Source organism: Haemaphysalis longicornis, unplaced genomic scaffold (assembly GCF_048455015.1).
Source record: "Haemaphysalis longicornis isolate Haplotype H1 unplaced genomic scaffold, Haemaphysalis longicornis Haplotype H1 scaffold_6, whole genome shotgun sequence".
NCBI lineage: Eukaryota > Metazoa > Arthropoda > Arachnida > Ixodida > Ixodidae > Haemaphysalis > Haemaphysalis longicornis.
In genome coordinates, this window is record NW_027526407.1 from 105,047,337 (window position 1) to 105,070,719 (window position 23,383).

Sequence of the window (23,383 nt, forward strand, 5' to 3'; positions counted from 1 at the left end):
CTGTAGTTTTTAAAAGAAAATAAAATTTGAAGACATCAACGCGTGGCACATACGGCATCACATAATGAGAGTGACCTATTCGTGGCGACACTCGCCCTGGGGGGTAAAGTATAGCCTGGAATCCAAGTTGAATTCATTATTATACAGTTGGTACAAGAATTTCAGCCTAACTATTTTTCTGCGCGCTTAGAGTTTGGGCAAACCGGCACGAGATAATAGTGCAGATATAGACTGCGTTCTTCGGTACGCACCGAACATAAACCTTGCGGCTAGCCTTTGGATCCGTTCCAATTTGTTTATAAAACACACTTTGTGCGGATCTCACACTATAATAGCGTACTACAGTGTCGGCCGTATAATTGATTGGTACTCCTTGAGCTTGACCTCAGGTGTAGCATCTTTTAACTTTCGCCTTAACATCCGCAGATGTTATCAATGTGCTCGTTCCAGTTCAAATTGTTCGTTATTGTGACCCCGAGATACTCAAGCTTACTCAAGTATTACCAACAACTGAACCTTTTATTTTCACATTCATTCCTGACAACAGTTTCTGCCCGCAGCCAACCGAAGTCTTACTTCTTTATGCTCTCATTCGGCCAAAAAAAGACAACTAGCTATGGTGAAAATCGTCGTTAAGCCTCAAACGCGATATCCCTGCTAAAGATTTATTTTTGAGATATTCGTGAACAACAGTACTGCCGTAAGAATAGATATCTGAAGCGGCACTGTCTCAGAAATATTTGTAATTTCTCGATATTGGCTGTTGGAAATAAATTCGATACTTCAACAAGATTGTGTCTAGGATAAAAAAAAACAAACTGCTAGATTATAATACTAGAAGTGGATTCCTTCAATTTTTAATGTTTACTTTGACACTTGCGTGGTCTTTTTAGGAAAAATAGCGCTCACTAAAAACTACTTCATTGTGGTCCGTGGAATCTTGCATAAATCTAGTCAATAAATACCACCTGCGTCTAATTCCCACCACAAGTACTGTGGTAGTTGGCTTTCCTAGATGATATTTTTGAAAAAACAATTGCTCACATAAAAGAATCATTTGTGCAACAAGAAACCGTCAAAGTTTTCGCATCGCAATAAACTACATTGTTTTACAGCGGACCAAAACGTACGTTGAAAGGTTGTGTAGATAAAGTCGCGTGTCCAAATTGAATCTTGTTGAAAGACTTAGTTTGTAGTGAATTCTCTGAAGTAGGTTTATTAAAAAAAACTCTGCTGGAATTTCCCCCACGTTGTCTGTATCATACCTTCGAGTTTCATATATGCTCATAATACGTTCACAGACAAGTTTCAAACGTTACCGAACTCCCGGCTACTGAGGATAACTGGGATTTGAAGGGAGGAGAAAAAGCAGCCGCACATTTGTCACAAAGAACAAAACACCAGTCTGTTTAGTGTAACTAATTAATATATTGTAAGTGAGGCGCTTCGCGAATTAAAACCACTGTGTTTGTACCATGCGATTTTTGGGCTTCGCCCAGGTATTTGAGGCGTGATTCTTAACGAAGTAAAAGGGCCCTGAAGTATTATCTATTGCATGGCTGCTTACGAAAGCTTTCTGGGGATTCTCCTCGCCACCGCCGACATTTCTTTAACTCGGTTATGACGATGATCATTCCCCTCGCTACCACTGATGCCACTTTCACAAGTTGCGCAGCCGGGTGACAGTGGCCGTAGCACCGTTATCTGATTATTGCGGAGAATCAACAACAGAGCGAATGTGTGAAATACGCTGGAAAGCCGCCGCCAATGCCGGAGCCGAGAATGTAGCAGCGGCTGTTGGCGCTTCAAATTCCACATCACCCACTAGTTGTGCGCCCATGCCAGTTGAAAGCAACCCGCCCCGTTGAAGCTCCGGCGTGAGCATATTAATCTTCATTAGACTGAAAGCCATTCTGAACAACATTGTCGGGTTGGCGGCCCTCGTTGACCAGCTGGTCATAGTTGTTCTGGCAGCAGAATAATAATAGAGCTTTGTCTGGTCGCATATAAAGTCTTTCTCTCTCCATCCGCCAGTGTATTTCACGCCTAATTGGGCACCTATCCCCTGCTGCTGCTTTAGGCGTGAACGGGGGGAGGGGGGGGGAGGGCAGGCTGAAAGGAGGGGCGTGTATGCATAGCAGGACTTCACTCCACTATAGATGACATACCCGTCGTGGTAAAGGGAGATTTAAGCATGGCAGTCTCATGGCTCAAGGCACCCAGTCAACTGTTCTCCGCAATCGAGAGGCTTTGGTCTGGGTTGGTGTGTTGCACCGACAATGAGATGCCTATGACTGGAAAGCCAAAGGGACACCCACGTGTGTGTCCACTAGTACCGATATCGAAGCCCTCGATGTTGTAATTTGCTAAGGAACGGACGCATGTCGCTCGCTTAGAGGAAAAAGAGCGGAAACTTAGGATGCGTCCGCCCGAACGGAAGCGTGAATGAGCGCTAAAACCATAGAATGCCGCTGCCGCCGCCGTGGCCGCCTCAAGTTCTGCCTGGTCGCGTAGCTGCGAATCACTCTCGGATGTACAGCAACTGGCCCGCTTGGTACACCGACGTGGGTCAAATTCACACATTCAACTTAAACGGCTTTCAGAGCGACATGTTCGACAGTATCTTTCACTTTTATATACCCGTTCATGAACGGCTGCCGGTTTATGCGGGCACGGGTTAGGAAGAAACGGCGGAAGAGGGGGCGGACGGACACGCTCAGATGTATGTTTCATACCCTTACTGATGACATGTCTGTTCGGTTGGCGGGGGGGGTTCACCGGCGCCGTCAAACAGCCCAATGCGACCAGTCCGGTTTCATCTGTCGTAAAGTAGATTGTGTTGGCGCGTTACAACAGTTGGATGCATATGACACGGGAGGAAATGAGACGCCTCTACGTTTGTCCGCTAGGATAAAGCTCGGGTGCGTTCCAAATTTCATTCAGGAAATTGGCTAGGAAGTAGGCGTAGTCGTAAATTACAAACAAACGTTTTTCTGGTGGACTCCGTGGAGGGCGTGCTGCTTTCCAGGTCATTCTTCTACAGAGATCGGAAGGGCGCCTAATTGTTAATTTTTATTTTGTGATATATTTTCCAGTGTTTTAAATACAACCTTCTGGGTTTGCAATTCACGTTTATTTGTATTCAAAAAACAATTGATTAGAAAAGGTGCCATGTAGACAAAGATGCGTGGTGTATAGATCTCGCAAAGAATATCAGCTCCTCGAGCGTTTGTACAGTAAGATTTTTGGGCTAAATTCAGTCATAGTTATTGTTCTCTCAGCCTGAAATCTACGGCGTTCCTTATTCAGTAACAATATTTTTCTCGTATTTTTTCTCGCAGGTCAGCGCCGACGAATGCAATGTGAAAGTTTTCACGCTAAAGAAAGCAATAACTAGTTTTCAAGCCTGAAATGTGAGGCTCTGTACTGCTGTAAAAACTTACAAAGATTGGAAATCTGACACGGAAACTCTAGCTGCGAGTTCAAGGCGGTTCTACCCGAAAGGAATTCGCGAGGATGATGTATTAGTAGGTTACGCCATTGTATCGGACGTGCCAAATTATGGTTGTAATACTAAACAGAGTACATAATCAAGAGTGGGCCCATTCCCTCGGGGAAGATATATACCCGCCGAAGCTGCAAGATGTGGTCGGTGTTTATCTGCGTTTTATTCCTTAATGTCAAGGTGCCTGTGCTGAAGCAAGCAATCAATATTTCGAAAACCTAGAATGCGAGGCTCTCTACGGCTGTAACAAATCTCAGAAAGGTTGAAAAGCTAGCACAAAAACTCTGGCTGTGACAGCAACACGTTTGTTTACGAAAGAAGTGCGCAAGCATGCTGTATTAGTAGGTTACCACATGCTATCGGACATGCCTTATTATGTTTGTAATACTAACAAGAGAACACAATTAAGAGTGGGCCCATTCCCTGAGTGAAGATATATACCCAGTGAAGTTACAACGTGCGGTAGGTGTTTGCCCGTATTTTATTCTTTATTGTTAAGAAAACTGTTTATTATACGTTAGCTGCTCGAGGTACATCTTATGTGGCCGTTCCCCGTCATGGTGTCACTGGTGGTAAGCAGCCTGCTTCTCGGCAGAACGTAAGACGCATGGCCTGCCCATTTCCAGGAGCGTATCGCCTCTTTATCATATATATATAATAAAAGAAACGGTTTATTATCATTTTATGTACACTAAATTTTCACATTGATAGTGCAGTTATACACGAACTTTTGTGTGGTACGTGGTCGCTGCTCCCGCTGTACGGCAAGCCATGCACGCTATTACCGCTTGATCTGTGCTTTAAAGTTTATTTCTTGTGCGTGCGGATTGAAGTGACCGACGCAAGCCTAGCCACAAACTGTCGCCTTAGTGAAATGCCTCTAAATGTCTTTTTTTATTATGTTCATCGGGCTGTGACACAGGGGTTTTCAGTGTATCGACAACAGTTAGATTTATATTACGCCTATACATGTACAGCTTGGCCCTAAAAGCCGCGTTTTAAATGTTATCAACTCTTAACGTATGCAATTCAGGACCGTTATCAATACCCCGTTGAAGGCTTGACCATACTTACTTTCATTATAAGTGACTCCACAAACATCCATATCGACCAACGTAATGCAACAGTGACACCTAAAAAGGCAAGCATATTTAGGCAAGACAGCACTGATGTCTTCATAATGTTACGCAGTCGTTTCATGAGAGAAGCTTTTGCCACTGCCACGTTTTAAACACGCAGTGGTCTTTCAGAAGCACCTTTACCAAGAAAATGGTAATCAGAGAGCAATGCACGCAACTGGCACCAAAAAAAGTTTCTTTGTATTCCAAACTTGCGTAATAACATGAAACAACCAAACGCAGAATAACAATACCAAATACGGCCTTTCAACTTGTCTATTTTTTTTAATATATATGTGCGGCTGACGTCCAACCAGAACCGACCATACTCTGCAGAGAAACCCAAAGATCTTTCAAGTTCTCCGCCTTTTACTGGCCCGAATGGGAGAAGAAATGTTCTATCGGAGCTGTCTTGAGATTCAGTAGGTCAGAGACAGACCTTTTCAACCTTCTGCTCCGCTTGAGACCTCAGGAACACATCGTTTGCTTTAAGAGCGCCAAATATAAGATGCGCAAATGAAGCTTAGTTCGACTCTAGGTGGTGCGAAGAGCAGGAGAAATGTTCTGCGGCTGCAGACGTTAGACTCTATAGGTCATAGACGTACAGCTGCAATCTTAGAATTATCTCAAGACCTCAATAGCATGTCTTCTACTTTAACGGCCCAAATATGAGATTCCCACACGAAACTCGCTTTTTTCTAGGCGCCCAAAAAGTGTACGTGTCTTATCTTACGGGTTACATCATTTTTATTGGAGAGGACTGTCGAGCTTTTATAGTTTAATGGCGAGTTGCGAGACAACATTACGGTGAGGGAAAAATGAGTTGAAATTCACGCTTCGGCTTTCTACTGCTCACAGCATAGCGGAAAATTGGCCGAAGTTCGCTGCAAAACCGCCAATTAGTTAAGATTTAAAAAGTGCCTTATAATACCTGTCATCAGGAACGCTCTTCTGCTTAGGCGGTAAAATGTGGCACCAGCACATGGCCCTCTATAACCTGCGCTAGATGTTTAAGCAATTGAACATACCGTCAATAAAAACAGAGCTTATGCGTCCACTTAAAAGTTGTACTACCTACGTCGGTACATGACTGGTAAACTTACCACGACCAACCTAGTGTAGCCACGATGATTTCATGTATGAGCAAACCAGAGAAATTTCTTAACAGGTTAATCGTAGGTAGCAATAAATTCGGCACTATTTCTTTCCGTGACCAAACGTTGTTGGCCTCGCAGTAAACTCGGGCAGCAAACTATGTTGCAGTAAACCTCGCAGTAAACTATGTTGCTACTAAAAGAACTACCAGTAGGCCCTTAGTTCAAAATGAAGCTGCGTTTTTCCAACACTCCGGCGTTCATAATGTTCCCGGCGAAAAAGCGGTCGAATACCATTGGAAGGGAGCTGGGTGTCCCGCATGTATAGCAGCTTTCTGAGAAACGGAAAAAGAAAGCCCGCATGTGTGTACACAAATATAGTTGAAACGGATATCTTATCAGATAATTTATCCCACTCCCGTCAATATATACATATATTTGTACGCACGTAAATGCGAATATATACGCACGAATAAATAGCGCCTTGAAGCACACTTACAGATACGTAAATAAGGAACTAAAAATTGACCAGTCTACGCCATGAAGGTGGTTACAATGTAAACCTGTAAACGATAAACGACCCGCACAATGACCACCCATGCGTCGACGCTTGAATTCCCACACGTGGCTCTACAAAGACTGAAACGAGAGTCTCTGGTAGCCGTTACATGGGTTTCGCGAGGGCAATGTTTGCGTAACCGAGTGGCCGAACGCAGCAGCGGCGAGAGAAAGAAAAAAGAAAGGAGCGTCTGGCGAAGGGTGAGAAGGAGGGCGGTACGTGCGTTTACGGCGTTAAGGTCTAGGTAATAAAATAAAATGGACACCTCCAATCTCCCTACATGAGGGAGACATTTTTCTGTCATAGAATAAAACTAAGCACCGAAAAATTATTTCCAAGTGAGGTTGCAAAATGAATTGATAATCACAACCTTTCATGCGGCGACACGGTAACAAAACATTCTAGTCTTTTACATACATTTTGCTGCCTAGAGGATAAACGAAGTTTTTTTATTTTTCTTGCAGTGGATGATTTCTCATCTCATGGTATTTTCGGGACTCTGAATCATTCTCATCCAATGTACAGCCAGATTATACTGTTTTACACTGAGGGTAAAATTATATTTTTCCAACATTTGGTTTGTAATTTCCGGATGTGTGTCCCAAACCGTTGCTGTAATTATTACATTGCACAACAAAATCTTTATATTGTGCATGTGATTGCAAACAATACTAACAATGGCAAAATGGGCATTCACTGCTCAAGGTTGTGGTTAAGTTGTATTGGTCACGTTTGTCACGTTTGCCACGTTTGTCACGTTTGCCACCGTCCTCGTCTTTTTTGCGCTAAAGTAATTGTGGTAGTGTAAAAAAGAAGCTCAATATTTTAGAAGCGACCTCGTAATGCAGTCTCATAAAGTTGCAATGGTGTGGGCATTGATTACGCTACAATTTGAACATAGCAGCGCTCTGTTACAAACGTAGTGTAATTTCTGCCCTACATAGTCCAAGTTGATAGCTTTTCTCTCAATAAAATGCAGCAAACCGCGGTTGTTGCCAGGAAAAAGGAGAAAATTATTGCACGGTATAATAATCCATTCGATACAAAAATCTGTGCAGTCTTCCGACATTTTTCACAAGAAAGTTAATAGGTCGCTAGTCTTATAAAATACCTCTAAAGATTTCTACAAAAATGATAACCTGAAATTGTCAAACTGGTTTCACGTGAAACAGCGCATTGCATAAGATCCCAGAGAAAGTTTTCTTGCGACTACAAAATAAATTCAAGCAAAGCTAACATTAAAAATATCGCTAAGCCCTCCATCATCTTATATGTACCTTTGAAGTGATTCTGATATTCCGTATTTTTTTTTCATGCCTTACACACATAAAAAAAATGTGGCATGTATTGCCACAACAAAATGTTATGCAGCTGGTTCATTAGGCACTGACCTTCCCGCTGCCTAATTCTGACACATTCAGACTAAAACAGGGAAATTTAAAAATTAAAAAAATTATTGTGCCCCCCGCTTTCTTCTTTGTCGTACAGCCTCAGGACCACTAAAACATTCTGTGCCGCATAAAGTTCAATTTCTTGGCGAGGAGTAAACAAAACTGAGTCGATGACTTCGGTTTGCACAGATAAAGATTTTGATTTGCATACGCAATTAGGGCACAGTATCGACAGATACCAAGGCATCAGAAAATATTTTTTTACCTAATATTGTTCAATTGAGGAGAATAATAACACTCGTTGAATAGAAAATATAATTCTTCATTTCCACAATCATGCTTCCCCAGCAGTTTACGGTGAAAACGGTTCTCGGTAAACGCCCTGTACGCGTTCTTGTTTTTATGCTAGGCAATACGAATGATTCGCGAGTTCAGTCAGTTTTTTAGCCTCTTACATAGCGTTATGATCGAAGCCTAAATTTGAAGTAGTGGAAGTGATTCATTAGAGACGCAGTCTGGGCGTTTCGTAAAGGAACCAGTGCAATGTTTTTGTCTAAGTTTGGTCACGCACATTCCTGGTCATTTGAGCGCTTAAGTGGAATGTTCAAATGAAAGCACTATGTCTGCAGAATCAATACTTTTGTAGAACCATTTTGAGCACGCACGTGAGGTGTAAATTTTTGTCAGGTCTTCGCAGTTTTCTTGACAAGAAAGTTTTATAAAGTGCATTCTAAAGGACATGTTCACAACAACCCCAACGTAGTGGACGCCTTTTTTAGCATGACTGAGATTTTACCTGGAATTATTTTTGTGTTGACCAAATATAAAATTATGCACACATCAGTGCAAGGTATATTAAGCTGCATGGGCTGGAATTTTATATGGGCTGGTAAGTATACGTGTTTCAATACGACCCTTTTGTAATGTCAGGAGTGACTGAGTACAAACTGCAATTCCACAGGAATACGGTAGATCTTCTCGGACTTGAGCACTGACGCCATACTTATTGCTGTGAGAGCGACATGACAGTGCCGATATGTCTCATAAATATCTCACGCATGCAATTAAGAAGTTGGTAATTGTTAAAACCATTATAAAATCAAAAGAAATACCACACTGCCTTTTCGGTACTGCTCTTTTATGAGCGCTTCTTTGCGCTTTTATCAGTGTCTAAACTATATGATGATAAATAAACATTTAAGCACTGTCTGACTCCTTGTGTCGAGGCAGACCAGTGAAAAGACTCCTTATTGCATGGGTCCCTTCGCTTGGCTGGCAGTCAGGGCCCATCTCGCGAGGTTAAGCTGCAATTCGGCTAAAGAGCTGGGCAGCTCCGCAACTAACTGGGAAGGGGAGGATGGTGATTGATATGGAGGCCGGATGTGTGGGAGCATTCTTACACTATGTGATAAAGAGCCCGCCTTATAGGGAAAGCTTGCATTGTGGTGAGTAAGTGTTTGGGAAGATGAATTGCCAAAGTGAATTCCGAGAGAAGAACCGGGATTGAAACAGACGGTGAGTGAATTCTTCAACACTTTGTTAGCAGGGTGAGGTAAAAATAAGGTGCACCGAGAGAGCTTGTAATGTGTGAGAATGTCGTTGTAGGTGAGTACGGGGTGGGCAGCCAGTGTGCAATAAAAGGGGTCGAGGGCAATGTCCCGGTGTGTCACTTCTACGGACGTGTGATACGCTGCTTTACTGCCGCCCAACAGATAATGGCCAGGAGTCCAAAGAATGTGGCATAGGGCAGTGCGAGGGCAGTGCGAGATGCCATGAGGCTCCCTGCGAGTCCGTGATTACTGGCAGGTAGTCGCGGCAAGGGGAGTTGAGGGAGAGCGAAATTTGCTACCTCTTAATCTCGAGCTTGTTTTGAGGTTCGCACGGAGGGAGTGAACAAGATACATATTTGGATGACTACAGTGGCGACGGCATATGCCGATCGTTTGGGGTATGGAGATGTCCTATAGACGCTGGTAATGAGCACAGATGTAGTTGGGGCGGGCCGTGCTGCAACCCTCTTAGATGCCTGAGTGCAAATTTTGGGTAGCTGGGCTACTTTACTGCGAGTTTGCAGTAGGGGGGTACCGGCGTGCTCGGCGGTGAGACTAAGTCGGCGCCGAATAGCCTATGCGATCTAAGGAACAACAGCCAGTGGGCTGAGACGTTGACATTGCAAATTCCTTAAGCTTCACACAGTTCTGTCCAAGGCTGTGTACATTTCAAAGGGTAAGAATAAGCCAGTAGAAATGCGAGTGTGGAGTTCGGGTGTAGTGTCGAACGCTTGTCTGAATAAAATACGAGTTTCTTGTTTTTTTGTGGTTTTCAAAACAGGTAAGGAGGTGTAAATGTGAGGCGACTGGTGAGAGAAGCTTGAATCAGATCGGCAGTTTCAGCTTCTTCAAGGTCAGTCACTACGTTTGCGGGTGATGCAGTTGTCTCAGTTCTGCCAATTGGGTAAATGAGCCTTGGAGTGCCAGGGTCGTGTAGGAGCCTGAGTTGTCTCGTGGGTTTCGGAGTCCGAGCACCTGAGATACGTTACTACAGAAACATTGCGATTCTCTATACGACAAGCCATGTTCAGCGTCAGTGCCGTGTGGCATCACCGAGTTCTCTGTGGATGGGTTAGCAGTGCGGATTTTACCGGAGAGCAGGTCAGACAACATGTAAATAGATACGTCCTGGTGATATCGACGCTCGTTGAAATATTTTATGTTGTTCGCCCATAAAACGTGAGTTGGTACATGTGGTGATATCGATGGCATCAAGCGCATGGTGAAGGAATGGGACTGTTTTCAATAGTGGAGCCAGATGTTGGAGAGCTATGTTAAAAAGTAAAGGAGAAATGGTAGAGCCTGATGGTACTTCGCGGGGTGCGCAGGAATGGGGGTGGGCGTTAGTGGCGATCCCCACTGTAAGAGTACAGTTCGTCAGAAAAGCTCTCGCATTGCTGATTTGTCGTGTCCCATCATGGAGTGTTGCCAGGCTGTTCAGTAAGGCATTGTTATAAAATATGCCATTGATGTCGGGAGCGAGGATGCAGTGTTTATGATGCATCAGAAAGTAATAACAAGGACATACTTGAGCTGCAGGAGAACTTCTTGAGGACTCCATAGCTGAGGACTTCATAGCTGAGAATCCCAATTTCGTAAAACGTGAAAAAATAATGAGCAGGATTATTAGGCCTGCGACCAAAACTAAGAGTTGGAAAACATTTGTCTCCTCCATCACTCATACACTGACGTGCCCATTGTCTGGAAGATTATAGTGCATTACAAAGACGCCACACAACCAACCCCACCCCCACTTGGTAGTACGACTCTAGACATGCTAAATACCAAGCTAATACTCTGATACAACACTTTGCAGGTACGGACCTGCTTCCTTCAACACAAAGTTTTATAAACACAACGAACTGCCTCGGCGAACGACGAATACAAGCCAAAATGGGATATATCTGTCCTTTCACTCTGCGCGGGTTGTTTGTACCACACACTACCTGTGGCAAAACAGCTGAAGCGGCGGAAAATAACAAAAAAGAAACAATTAACAAAGCAGTCGCAGACGCTTAACTTGAATTTTTAATTTGTAATGGAATCAGGCCAGCAGGATTACAAATGGAGTGACTATATATCAATCTCACGGTGGTGAGCATGCTTATGTAACCTGCCATGGTATAAGGAGGGAAATTTTTACTTGCTTTAAACGTACGATGGTGTGCGCTAATCCTGTAAGCAATGCGTAGGGTTGACTTGTATAAGCATCCTTTGGCTACTAAAAGTACGAACGGCGAGGGATGACCAGTTTGTTATGACAAAAAGTAAAAGCAACTTCCTGTGGTGGTTTGCTGTTTTTAATATGACTACACACTTATACGGGGAGATGTCGAGTGCGTCGTGCATGCGTTGCTCATACATTCAAGGCGGTTGTATAGGATTGTGTCTCCAGTCGTCCGGAAGCGAACTAATAAAGATACCTTCAGCCCGGTGAACTGAGTTCCCATTCCCTTCTAGAAAACGAGATTATATGTCATTCAAAGAAAGAGAAATGACTCTATGCATAAACGGCTCAAATACACGCGCCTCGGTGCAAAATTTAAGAGAAGCCTGACTACAAAAATTGGTAAACCACTAATGGTAAATGCTACATTATCGTAGGTAATAATGCGCAGACAACCTGTCGATGCGTGCCCCTTTGATATAAGAACTTAATAAAGAATTGGCTTTCAGAAAGTCTGTTGTTTTAACGTCTTCAAAAAAACTATTTTAAGGAATACGTAAAAGAAAAAAATGTTTACATTAAAGTTGTCTACATAATATTTCTCAGAAATGGACACATCCTCAACACGTTTTTTCTATATTCCTTTACTACCGCATTGCTTGAGTTGAATATCTTGTGACTAAACCTCGCAACACAGTTTGGGAATTACGTGGCGACTCATGTGCAAGCCCCTTTGTATGACTTATAAGAATACAACTCTTCCCTTATTTCTGTGACTGTAAATGAAAAACGACGTTTTTTGGCCAATGAATTCTTCTGTCCTAGAAATTGGTGGTTCGTGCGAATAGTAGAATAAACACGAAGTGTTTGTTTTCAATTATTCCGTTCGAAATGACCCGGTGATGGCACAAGGAGGACAGTGTCCTTCCCTAGACCCCCTGTCCTCTTTTAAGTCCAGCTATACTATTCTGTTTGGCGTTTGGATCCAACAACTCTGAAAAGGCGGGCTATGTTTTCTTGATACTTTTCTCGATTTTCGAATGTGTACTAGATGTAGCTTCTAAGTGCTGTTTTCGCACATGCTCAGCCCATTTTCTAGTTGGCTTTTTCTATACAAAATTGGCTCCTCCCTTTTGAAAGGTACATTAATTTTATGGTGATTTGAGGCCGGCTGTTTGGCTAAAATAACTTCATTTAAATTCTATACAAGGGTATGCTACACCACGCGTATTTACGAAAACCCGCAATATGTTGCCAGTGGATATGAGGTTACAAATTATGCCTGTTATCGTATCCCACCAAACCGCAATCGAAGTTGGCTGCACGCAGAGCGGAAACGTTGTTGTCGATGTGCTTATACTGGCTAGGTTAAAGATAGAGAGAGGCCCGGGTGGTCGTGGTTTTCAGTATAGCGACCGGGAACGAAGCAAAAGAGCCACTTCACAAGGCGTGTATTTTATAGCCAGCTTTGCACCATCACATGTCACAAAACAACACGGGGTGTAGCAGGTGGGCCTTTACGGCGTTGTCATAGTTTGCTGACTCGTGGCATGGAGGTGTCGCGATTCCGCACGTGAAAATTGGGCTCAAATAAACATGTCAACCTGTCCTAAATATAAAAACTATTGTAAAATGAACGATAGATTATCATATTTTCTGCATAAGATTTTCTTAAAAACTTGCCTAACGGGCTTTTCGGTGTACGGTGCTTTTCTTGTTTTTGCCTTTACAATAGGCCAAAGATATGCAATTAAGGGATTTAGAAACCTTTATTAAGCGTTTACCCGGCAACGATTGTTGTAAACAGTGTACCATCTCTCAGCACTGCAATGTGCTCGAGCCAAGGCTTCGCATTTCATCGGCAATGTTGTTACTCCGAGAACGGGTCCTCTAATTCGAAGGTCACAGGCTGTTTCTGGAATTACTGGAATAAAACGGACACAGGGAGAAAACGACAGATAAATCATTTACAACGAAATGTTCGGAATCTACTACTTAACACAGTGGAGGAGCTACATTTGTTGCCTTGTCCTATTCACTTAAAATAAACAACCGCCACAATCCTACGGAGTTTAAAATTGGGATTAGTATCAACTAAGTTATTGTATCCTTCTCTTACATTTCATTTCGAATTTGCGTGTTTCTGATAATGGTGAGTCTGCTAATTTCCAGCTGTGTTCTTTTTTCATAAAGAATTCATTTCTGATAGAAATACAAATGGGGAACCCCTACCTTGTACACTTTTTGAACTATTTTTCGACGCATGGCAAAGACAGTGGAGCCCCGTTGGTATGCCCCCCAGAACTACGACGACCCGCTTTTTTAAACAGATCGATGCTATCCCGCCAAACTCTCCATAGAAACAATGCATTAAAAATTTCGACGTTATGACGCTCGGGTGCACGCGGTCCGCTTTATACGACGGACCTTCGAGCGGACAATATGCCGTTTTCTACAAATTTTACACCGCTTCCCTGCCTCGTCCTACCATTCTTTATTGTTAACCCCCGTTTGACGCTGTTTGATGTGCAAAGGTCTGCAGGCAGGCCAGACTACTTGCTGAACAGGCGGGAGCAAGCAGGCGGGTACGCGTGAGCGGAAGTAGACCTACAAAAGCCCCACGCGGCAGCAGGCGCCAACTCGCCAACGGCGAAAAGCCGTTCACGTGGCCGGTGGGCTGCCGAGGAACGCAAAAACACGCACGACGCAACGCCACGACGAAGACGAAACAGCGGCTTTTAATGCCCTATTTCTCTGCTCTCTCCTTATCGGTGACTTTCAAAGCCCCGTTGTCACCCCGTTCCTTTGTTTGTAGGGTACGTAAATTTATGCGCGTCCGCCGCAAGGGTGGAGACACGGCTACGTTGGCACCGCCATTTGGGGTCACTGTCTGGCCGCCGCATCGAGTAACTTTAGCAAGACAGCGCCATAATGTTTGTCGCAACATGGTTTACTCGCAAAGTGTGGATCATCTTATCTATTTGGTGTTGCTGGGTCATGTGGGAAACAAAAACAGCTATCTGTTGAGCGCTTTGACCCAATATCAACGGCACGGCGCCCTTCAGAGGGTGTCTCCATCATGTTCGGCAAATGCAGTTATTTTTCATTTCCACCTTGTAAAATACTTCGTCTCTACGAGCGCCGAAATGTCGTACACACGGGCAATTTGGCTTTTGGCATCCATCAGAATAGCGGCTGCCAGGGCCGGCAAGCGAACCCTAAGCCCCGCTGCCCAGCAGCAAAACGACGTAGCCAGTGAGGCACCGTGGTGGGTCACGGTGGTGCTGATGCCGTGGTGTTATCTGAAGCAATCGGGTTTTGTCGCAATGCGGCCTTCGTTGGGGGCCCCACATTTTAGGCTTGTGTTCTTAAGAATCAACGTGTCATAGCTGCCGGTTAGTTTATTCCAGTGGCGAGAGCCGAGAGCCCATACATAGAGACATGATAAACAGTGGTGAGTAGAGCCCCCCCCCCCCCCAATTTTCGTTATCTTTTTTAGTTTTGTTTTACACTTATTGTTTATGTTCTTCGCCTACAGACTTGCCGAGCCTCTTTTGTCTCCGAAGCACATATGGAATTAGTGTCTGCTCTCTCTAACACGTTTGTAATTTGTACCTTCAAAGTATTCATACGGGTCCCAAATATACAATTGGGTCCTCCAATTAACATCTCGATGATAATTTTTGTATGTTATATTCTCTGCTTTCATTATTGCCGTTGATACATTTATATATTGGCAATTACCCCAAACAAGTAAAACGTCTGTTGAAATGCTGTAACAATCTCGTATTACCCTTGTATGGCCCCATGCATATTACAACACGCGTTAGTATTTCAAAGCTCACGACACTTTCACTAGGACCACTATTTTATGCATGGCCAAGGAGAGTTTGTGATTTAGGGAATGTGCGTCGGACTCCCTTTGTGCCGGCCCTGGGGTACAATCTTGATGTCAGTCATTATTTTTTAACTTTTATCAGGTTGCAATGTCGATTCTTTCAAGATCTCTCGCTGATTTAAGTGCCGGGCGCTCAATTTGCGGTTAATAAAGCGATGATGATGATGGTTGCATTTTAATGGCGCAAGGCCAGCTGGGGCAAAGAGCGCCAGGTTAATAAAGCGTTTGATGCTTATCATTGGAATAGAGAATGTACTGTCGGAAGGGTAATAATGCCCTCCGTGTGAAACCAGAAGTGCACTTCAAAATTCGTTCACTTTGGCACCATCGACATCGCGAATAGTAGATGAGGGAAGACAACCATTTTCTTCTTCCCACAGGAACAGCAACACTCAAGTGACATTAGTGTGCCACAAACAAGTTAGGGGAAGAAACAACAATAAACTGGAAGAACAGAAGTGAGGCTACCACTAGTCTGTTGAATGTGGTGCTCTCTTCTATACAACAATATGTTTGTATTCCTTTTTATAAAATAGTCTTAAACTTTCCCTTATAACTGAATTGAGATGTAATTAACTATTAAGAATGACGTTTGCATCGCACTTTGAAAGAAAAACCTCTTTCGTATTAGGCATTGGTTTTGAAAAAATCAAGCCATCTTATTTTACAGAGTTACGTGTATTACCGTGAAAATACCATAAAGGACTTCCTCTCTGAAAAGGAGTCTCAAACCACCACTCATTGTGTACTTCTGGAACCCTGTGGAGCCGGAATTTTACGATGCCGGAACCATACCGTAAGCCTTAAATCATGTATAGACACTGCTGTTTGCCATTGATGCGTTTCTGTAATATTTCTGCTACGGTACGGGTTAGGCCGCCGTCCAGGAGCCCCCGTAGGACCGTGTGTTGTGCAACACTCTATTTTATGGAAGACCTACGTGCGGAGAAATGCTTTTGTTTGCTTTGCTACACACGTTCGCTGAATACGGCCGAATCTACTGACGCTGCGCCTTTTTTATGTGCTGCGGGAGGAGCAGTACAACTAATTTTGGAAATAATTGGGTCAGCAGCGGAGTTTCCAAACATGTAACCAAGAATAATAATGAAAATATACCACCTTTTTAGGTAGTGGTCTGGTTACGTAAATATGCCTCGGGCCGTACCTGTATGGCAGAGCACGTCATGGCAGTGTATCGCAGTGTTTTTGGACCACACGTAAGTTAAAATTCCCGTCCGTGGTGTTTATGTCATCTGCTGCGCTGAATGTCTGTAAGCACAGCCGCTACTCGCCTGCTAGAGGATTATGCCGGTGTGGTCACCGTAATTCTCCCTCATGTTCTGGTTGCCCAGGGTGCTGTAATCACATTCGGCCATCCCCTACCTAGCTTCCTTATCACAGAAGCAATGTTCGACATCTTCCACAATATCTTCCACAATATTCTTAACGCGCGATTTATCGAGCATTTAATGTTAATATTTGCTCGGAAGGGAAAGAAAAATAGACGCCGGTCGACCAGCAATGTAGTCTTATTTTTTATCCTCTTCTTTCAGGGAATGAGATGCCCAACTGTTCTCTTGTCTAATTGGAGATGTCCTATAGCAATAGCTATAACATATATCTCCGTAGTTTTCATCTGTAATGTTTAAACCTTCCGATAAGGTTTGCTATATATTCATACAAGGCTTGGTTTTATTTCAGCCCTAATACTCTCGACTATTGGATAAAGCACAAAACATTTTTAGCATGCAAAAGCGTGCAAAGTCATTTGGTAATTACAAGTGGTAAAGCTCTTATTTGCTAGAAGCACACACTTTATCACTGGGTTAAAAGGTTTTACTCGATGAATTGCTAATTTCCAACAACATATTGGTATATAAAGTAAGTGTGGCGGACAGGGGAGGCATTTGAATTCATGTATCACGAAATATTATCTCCGCTCTTGGAAAAATGCCGATTTAACTAGTATGCGCCTGGGAGCGTGGGAGCACATTGAAGTTAACTAATTATATATATAGGATAACAACCTGAGCTCCATCGGAACACGGGGCGGTTTTAATGGTGACAAGCGCAAATTAGAATGCAAGTTCGTTTTTTCGTTCTTATTTTTTTGACTCCGTCGCCCAAAAGCATACCAAATACCAGCATGCCAGTTAAATTAGGTTACTTTTTGACAGCCTTCAGGTTTTTGAATTGCGGGCCGAATAACCATGATTGCTAATTGGCCGTGCTCCAATAGTTAGTGTTTCAATTAAGATGACCGTTTGCCTGCCCGGTGAAATGTCGACAAGGAAACTTCGGGAGGCCTTTCTTCCTGTGCTGATATTGAGTGGCCGAGCAACCAAGTTTATTACGTTCTCGGATAGGGCTAAATCTCCCCCGCGAGCTGATGGAGAATACGCACATGAATTTTAGGAAGGCAATATGTGCTTGATGACATGCCAAATCCAAAGGTGTTGAAAAAAGTTTCCAATTATAGCTGCCGCAATGAAAATACGCTGCAGTGCTTGCTTGGTAAAGCGCAGTTTCAGGACGAAATAGAGGTTCCAAACTGTAGTATTTCTCTTATACTTTATATCAAAAAATACCGTATTGTGGGCATCTGAAAACAAAATACACTGGCTGGACTTACTTTTTGAAAAGTTGTTGAAAGTGATAAACACAGCACACATATTCTGGTCGTCGAAACCAACAAGCCTCTCAAAATGATGCAACCTAAAATAGCTGTCTGTAAAAAACTATAGATTGGGAAGTAGTGTTCAGTAATGCATGTGCACATTCAAAATTTTATCGCAACTGACAAACGTTGTATACATATCCCAACCATTTTATTGTCATACAGCGAGCAAATACGTTTTTCCTTCTACGTGTTTGCTCGCATACGATACGGGAAATAAATGACTGGCGTGTGCATTGTTCGCACAAAATGACCATTCTGTTTTGTATTGAAGAAAGCTTTACACTTCTAATACCATACGAGCAGTTATGATGTGTACCTATGTCGTATTGCGGCGAAGCGCACTATTTCTATAAAGGATGAAAACACAAAAGCCTGCAACTCACGAAATATTTATTTGAGCATGCAATGATCATTGGTGCTTTGTTAATATTGAAAGGGTGAACAATTGCCTCAAAAAACTTCTTTGCTCACATGAGTACTACTTTTGTAGATGTTATTATAACTTTAGAATCAAGGTGCATCTTGTTTATTTTGTTCTGGTTCGAACCTTGGTTAAAAGTTCTTAACGATGAATTTACATGGAGAAATGTAGCAATCCCCTCCAAACAAGGTATATGAATTCTTAGCAGCTACGGGGAATAATGATTTAAGCAACAATTTGTCAACGCGATTGAAACAATTTGCTCATTTGGGAAAAATCATCGTGACCTAAAGGCTTTATTATTTTTTTTTTAAATTGAATTTTTTTCATTGAAGAACCCTAGGTAGAACTGAATTCCCTCTCTTATATAGGCTCAGCTTCAGCCAAGGTTGAAATCTACTCTTCGAAAGACCATCATAAAAACTGCATAATTCTGAAGCCAACGTGCGTTTCAACTCCGCGAAGTTTGAATTGCAAAGGTCCACCGAACACCACGAAGTTTCAAAGCCAACGTCCAACCCACATTAGAAAATGTATTTCATAATTATCATCAGTACGAATAAACGAACGAAGAAATTCTATTCTTTATGTGGTGCATGGTTAATGTACTCTTTGTGATGTGAAACGCATTGTGCACAGTAGGATTTATATATATCTATATCTATATATATATATATATATATATATATATATATATATATATATATATATATATATATCGTGAATCAGAATGGGAAATGAGGGGCTCGTTGAAAATAAGACAGAAATAAGAGTTGGCAGTCAAAAAAACCTCGGAATGAAAAGGGGAGGCAGTGGTAGGTCATTGAAATAGATAAAGAATGTGGAAAGAAAGCGAGAAAGTGGAGAAAAAATGGCCGCCAGGTGGGATCCAAACTCACGACCTCCAGAATACCGGCGGGGCAATTTTCCCCTCCACTTTCTGGGGTATTTATGTTCAGGTCATTTTGTTTCCTGTGCTTTGGGGTGGTAGCCAGCGTCAATCGGACTACTCGGAGTGAAGGGGACCTCCTTTTTAACCGCCGGGCCGTGACTCGAGTGTCTACGACATGCCAAGAGTGGTCGACCAGCAATGAATTCTTCTTATTTTCCTATGGCACCAAGATGGCCAGAACAGAGGCCCTCGCTATGCACGTAGCGAATCAGAATTGGAAATAAGGGGCTCGTTGAAAATAAGACAGACATAAAAGTTGGCAGTCAAGAAAACCTCGGAAAGCAAAGGGGAGAATGTGGTAGGTCATTGAAATAGATAAATAATTTGGAAAGAAAGAAAGAAAGTGGAGAAAAAATGCCCGCCATGTGGGATCCGAACCCACGACCTCCAGAATACCGGTCTGGTGTGTTAACCACTACGCTACCGGCGGGGCGATTTCCCCCTACACTTTCTGGGGCATTTATGTTCTGGTAATTTTGTTTTCTGTGCTTGGGGGTGGTATCCAGCACCACTCGTACTACTCGGGGTGAAGGGGGCCTTCTTTTTCTTTTTTAAGAGGGACCACCAGAATACTGGTCTGGTCCGATATCGCACCAGACCGGTATTCTGGAGGTCGTTGGTTCGGATCCCACCTTGCGGGCATTTTTTGTCGACTTTCTCTCTTCTTTCTGTCTTTGTCCACTTTTTTCCACTCTGGGTGCGTGGTTTTGTTTCTTTCTTTCTCACCTAATTATTAAAAAAAATAATGTAACATCACTAGCGGTAAAAAATACTCTAACTATTCGCCTATGCCTTCTTTGGCGTTGTAGACTGCCGGCATGTATTTCTGTATTTCCTAACGACCCCCTTATTTCCAAACCCTAATATCGTGCGAAAGCTTATTTAGGGTCTCTGTTCTGGCAGCCTTGATACCAAGGACACATAAGAGGGTTTCCCGCCAGTTACCCGCTTATGACAGGCTGTAGACGTTCGCGTCACGCCCCCGGGGTTGTAAGATGGTTACCTTCTACCCGTGTAGTCTGAGTGGCACTGGCCACCACCCTCAAGCGTCAGATACAGTTGTAGTAAATATAAATACCCCATAAAGTGAAAGAGAACATTCGGTAAGATAGCCGATTTGGTAAGGCATTCGAGATCTAATCGAAAGGCGTGGGTTCGGTCCGCACTCTGGGTGCGTGTTTTTCTTTCTTCTTTCTGACGTTATAATTAAAAAAACTTAACGTCACTAGCGGTAAAAAATACTCTAACCATTAAGTGCCATGAAGATTTGGAATTGTGGTGTTGCAAATGGGATATGCAAATTAACTTCAAAAAAACAACTTATGTACACATCAGAAAGAAGAAAAATGTTCTCAATTTTCAGTACAACCTCGGGAGCAACAACCTCTGTATAACGTCCTATTTTAAATACTTAGAGGTGACAATTACGAACAACTTAACTTGGCACCGTCTAATTGAATCGGTTTGTTCTGAGTCATTTAAAAAACTTTGTCATCTACGAGCGAAGTTGCATAAAACACCGAAACACGTTAAGCTGCTTGCATACCAAACATATATTAGACCTAGACTGGAGTACGCCTCCGTGGTTTGGAGCCCTCACCAGAAACACTTGGTCACCAAGTTAGAACGTATTCAGAGGCGTGCAGTACGGTTTCTTTGCTCTAGATTTAGAAGGCGGGATTCAGTAACTGATATGCTCAATTCATGCAATTTAGAACCACTGGAAATTAGAAGACAGAAACAAAAACTTAAAACGCCATGTCGTATAATGCAAGGGATATTAAAAATACCTAAAGACGAGTACATACGCCTTCCCGGAAAACGTAGCGCCAGATTGAATCATGATGCCCCCGTTAAACCTTTCAACACTCGCACTGACATCTTTCGGTGGTCATTTTTTCAGGATTCTATAGAACAATGGAATTGTTTACCCCACCATGTTGTTAATAGTACCGATGTGCAAACTTTCGACAGAGAAATTGATGCTTATTTTGCGCATAGTTAAACTACTGCCAATTTGGTTTCCCTGGGTGCATTGCTTTGTGAGTCCCCATTGTTTTTTTTTTTGGTTTTCTGTTTGTACTCACTATTGTACTCCCTCCCTGTTATGAACATCAAGCGAGGGTTGACAGTATTAATTAATAAATAAAATAAACGCCTTCTTTGGCGTTGTAGACTGCCGGCATTTATGTCTGTATTTCCTAACGACCCCCTCATTCCCAAACCCTAATATCGTGCGAAAGCTTAGTGAGGGCCTCTGTTCTGGCAGCCTTGATGCCAAGGTAGCATAAGAGGGTTTCCCTCCAGTTACCCGCTTATGACAGGCTGTAGACGTTTGCGTCACACCCCGGGGGCTGAAAAGAAGGTCCCCTTCTCCCCGTGTAGTCAGAGTGGCGGTGGCTACCACGCTCAAGCGTCAGATACAGTTGTAGTAAATATAAATACCCCAGAAAGTGAAAGAGAACACAGTCGCCCAGATAGCCGAATTGGTAAGGCATTCGAGATCCAATCGAAAGGCGTGGGTTCTGTCCCCAGTCTGGGTGCTGGTTTTTCTTTCTTTCTTCTCACGTAATTATTAAAAAATCATGTAAAATCACTAGCGTTAAAATACTCTAACCATTCCCCTATGCCATCTTTGGCGTTGTAGACTGCCGGCATTTATTTCTGTATTTCCTAACGACCCCCTCATTTCCAAACCCTAATATCGTGCGAAAGCTTAGTTAGGGCCTTTGTTCTGGCAGCCTTGATGCCAAGGTAGCATAAGAGGGTTTTCCGCCAGTTACCCGCTTATGACAGGCTGTAGACGTTCGCGTCACGCCCCGGGGGTTGAAAAGAAGGTCCCCTTCTCCCCGTGTAGTCTGGGTGGCGCTGGCTACCACCCTCAAGCGTCAGATACAGTTGTGGTAAATATAAATACCCCAGAAAGTGAAAGAGAACACAGTCGCCCAGATAGCCGAATTGGTAAGGCATTCGAGATCCAATCGAAAGGCGTGGGTTCTGTCCCCAGTCTGGGTGCTGGTTTTTCTTTCTTTCTTTCTCACGTAATTATTAAAAAATAATGTAACGCCACTAGCGGTAAAAATACTCTAACCATTCCCCTATGCCTTCTTTGGCGTTGTAGACTGTCGGAATTTATTTCTGTATTTCCTAACAACCCCCTCATTTCCAACGCATATATATATATATATATATATATATATATATATACATATATATATATATATATATATATATACGGGCTGATGGCCTTGTTCTCTCAAGACGTGTCACCTTCAGAACAAAACCCATCTAGTTGTAAGCGATGCAATGAAGCGAGTACAGCAACATGCCTTGTGACTCAAAAATAAATCGGCGTTCGGGTGCAGACGTACTTTTTAGCACTATTCGTGGAAGAAAAGCTGTGTTTAAATAAGCGTCCACATAGGCGTCTCTCTACTACGCATTGACAATGTGGTTTTCTACATACAGAAAAGATATGCGCAAATGGCGACCGAGTACGCTAAGCTCAGCACCACCTCCACAGTTTACTGTATGCTCACGAAGGACTATTGGTCCCTTTAGTTCTCACCTGAAATCTTGACGTTGCATTTGCGTGAGAATAAAAAATACCCTCTGGTATTATTCCGCATTGGGATAATGGAAAGACGGCTGGGTAAGTCGGTGAGAAGAAAGAATTCAATAGGTTCGATGGTGCAGTCAATTTCGAGATGGCTTAGAGAAACTGTCTCCCTTCTGCTGTCATTTCAACAGCTGCTGGGCCCTCTCCAAAGAAACAGAGTACTGCTTTCAATGATGGTTTCCCTGGATAAACACAAGCACTACTTGAACACGCCAGGCGGAACTGGCCTGACCTTTCAAGTTTAAAAATATAGGCGGAAAAGACATATCGCTTTTTATAGACGACACACCATTTGAAGTGTCAGGCCGTTCTGATGTCAACTGTCCGTCAGAGCAACTAGCTGCCACAAGTAGAGAAATCTGCCAATCCAAACCGTTTTACGCGAATATAGATTTTTTTTTTGCGAATGTCAAGCGTGATTTGTTAGTC

At 43.0% G+C, this 23,383-nt stretch overlaps 1 protein-coding gene across 1 annotated transcript in view; it reads left to right on the top strand.

Moving 5' to 3' along the window:
* The first annotated feature begins 19,179 nt into the window (after positions 1 to 19,179).
* LOC144143183 (uncharacterized) overlaps positions 19,180 to 23,383 on the top strand; it is a 123,276-nt gene continuing 119,072 nt past the window's right edge. The window contains exons 1-2 of the mRNA XM_077674982.1: positions 19,180 to 19,198; positions 20,601 to 20,981. Coding sequence (XP_077531108.1) covers positions 19,180 to 19,198; positions 20,601 to 20,981 — 400 coding nt within the window. The remainder of the gene's footprint in view (positions 19,199 to 20,600; positions 20,982 to 23,383) is intronic.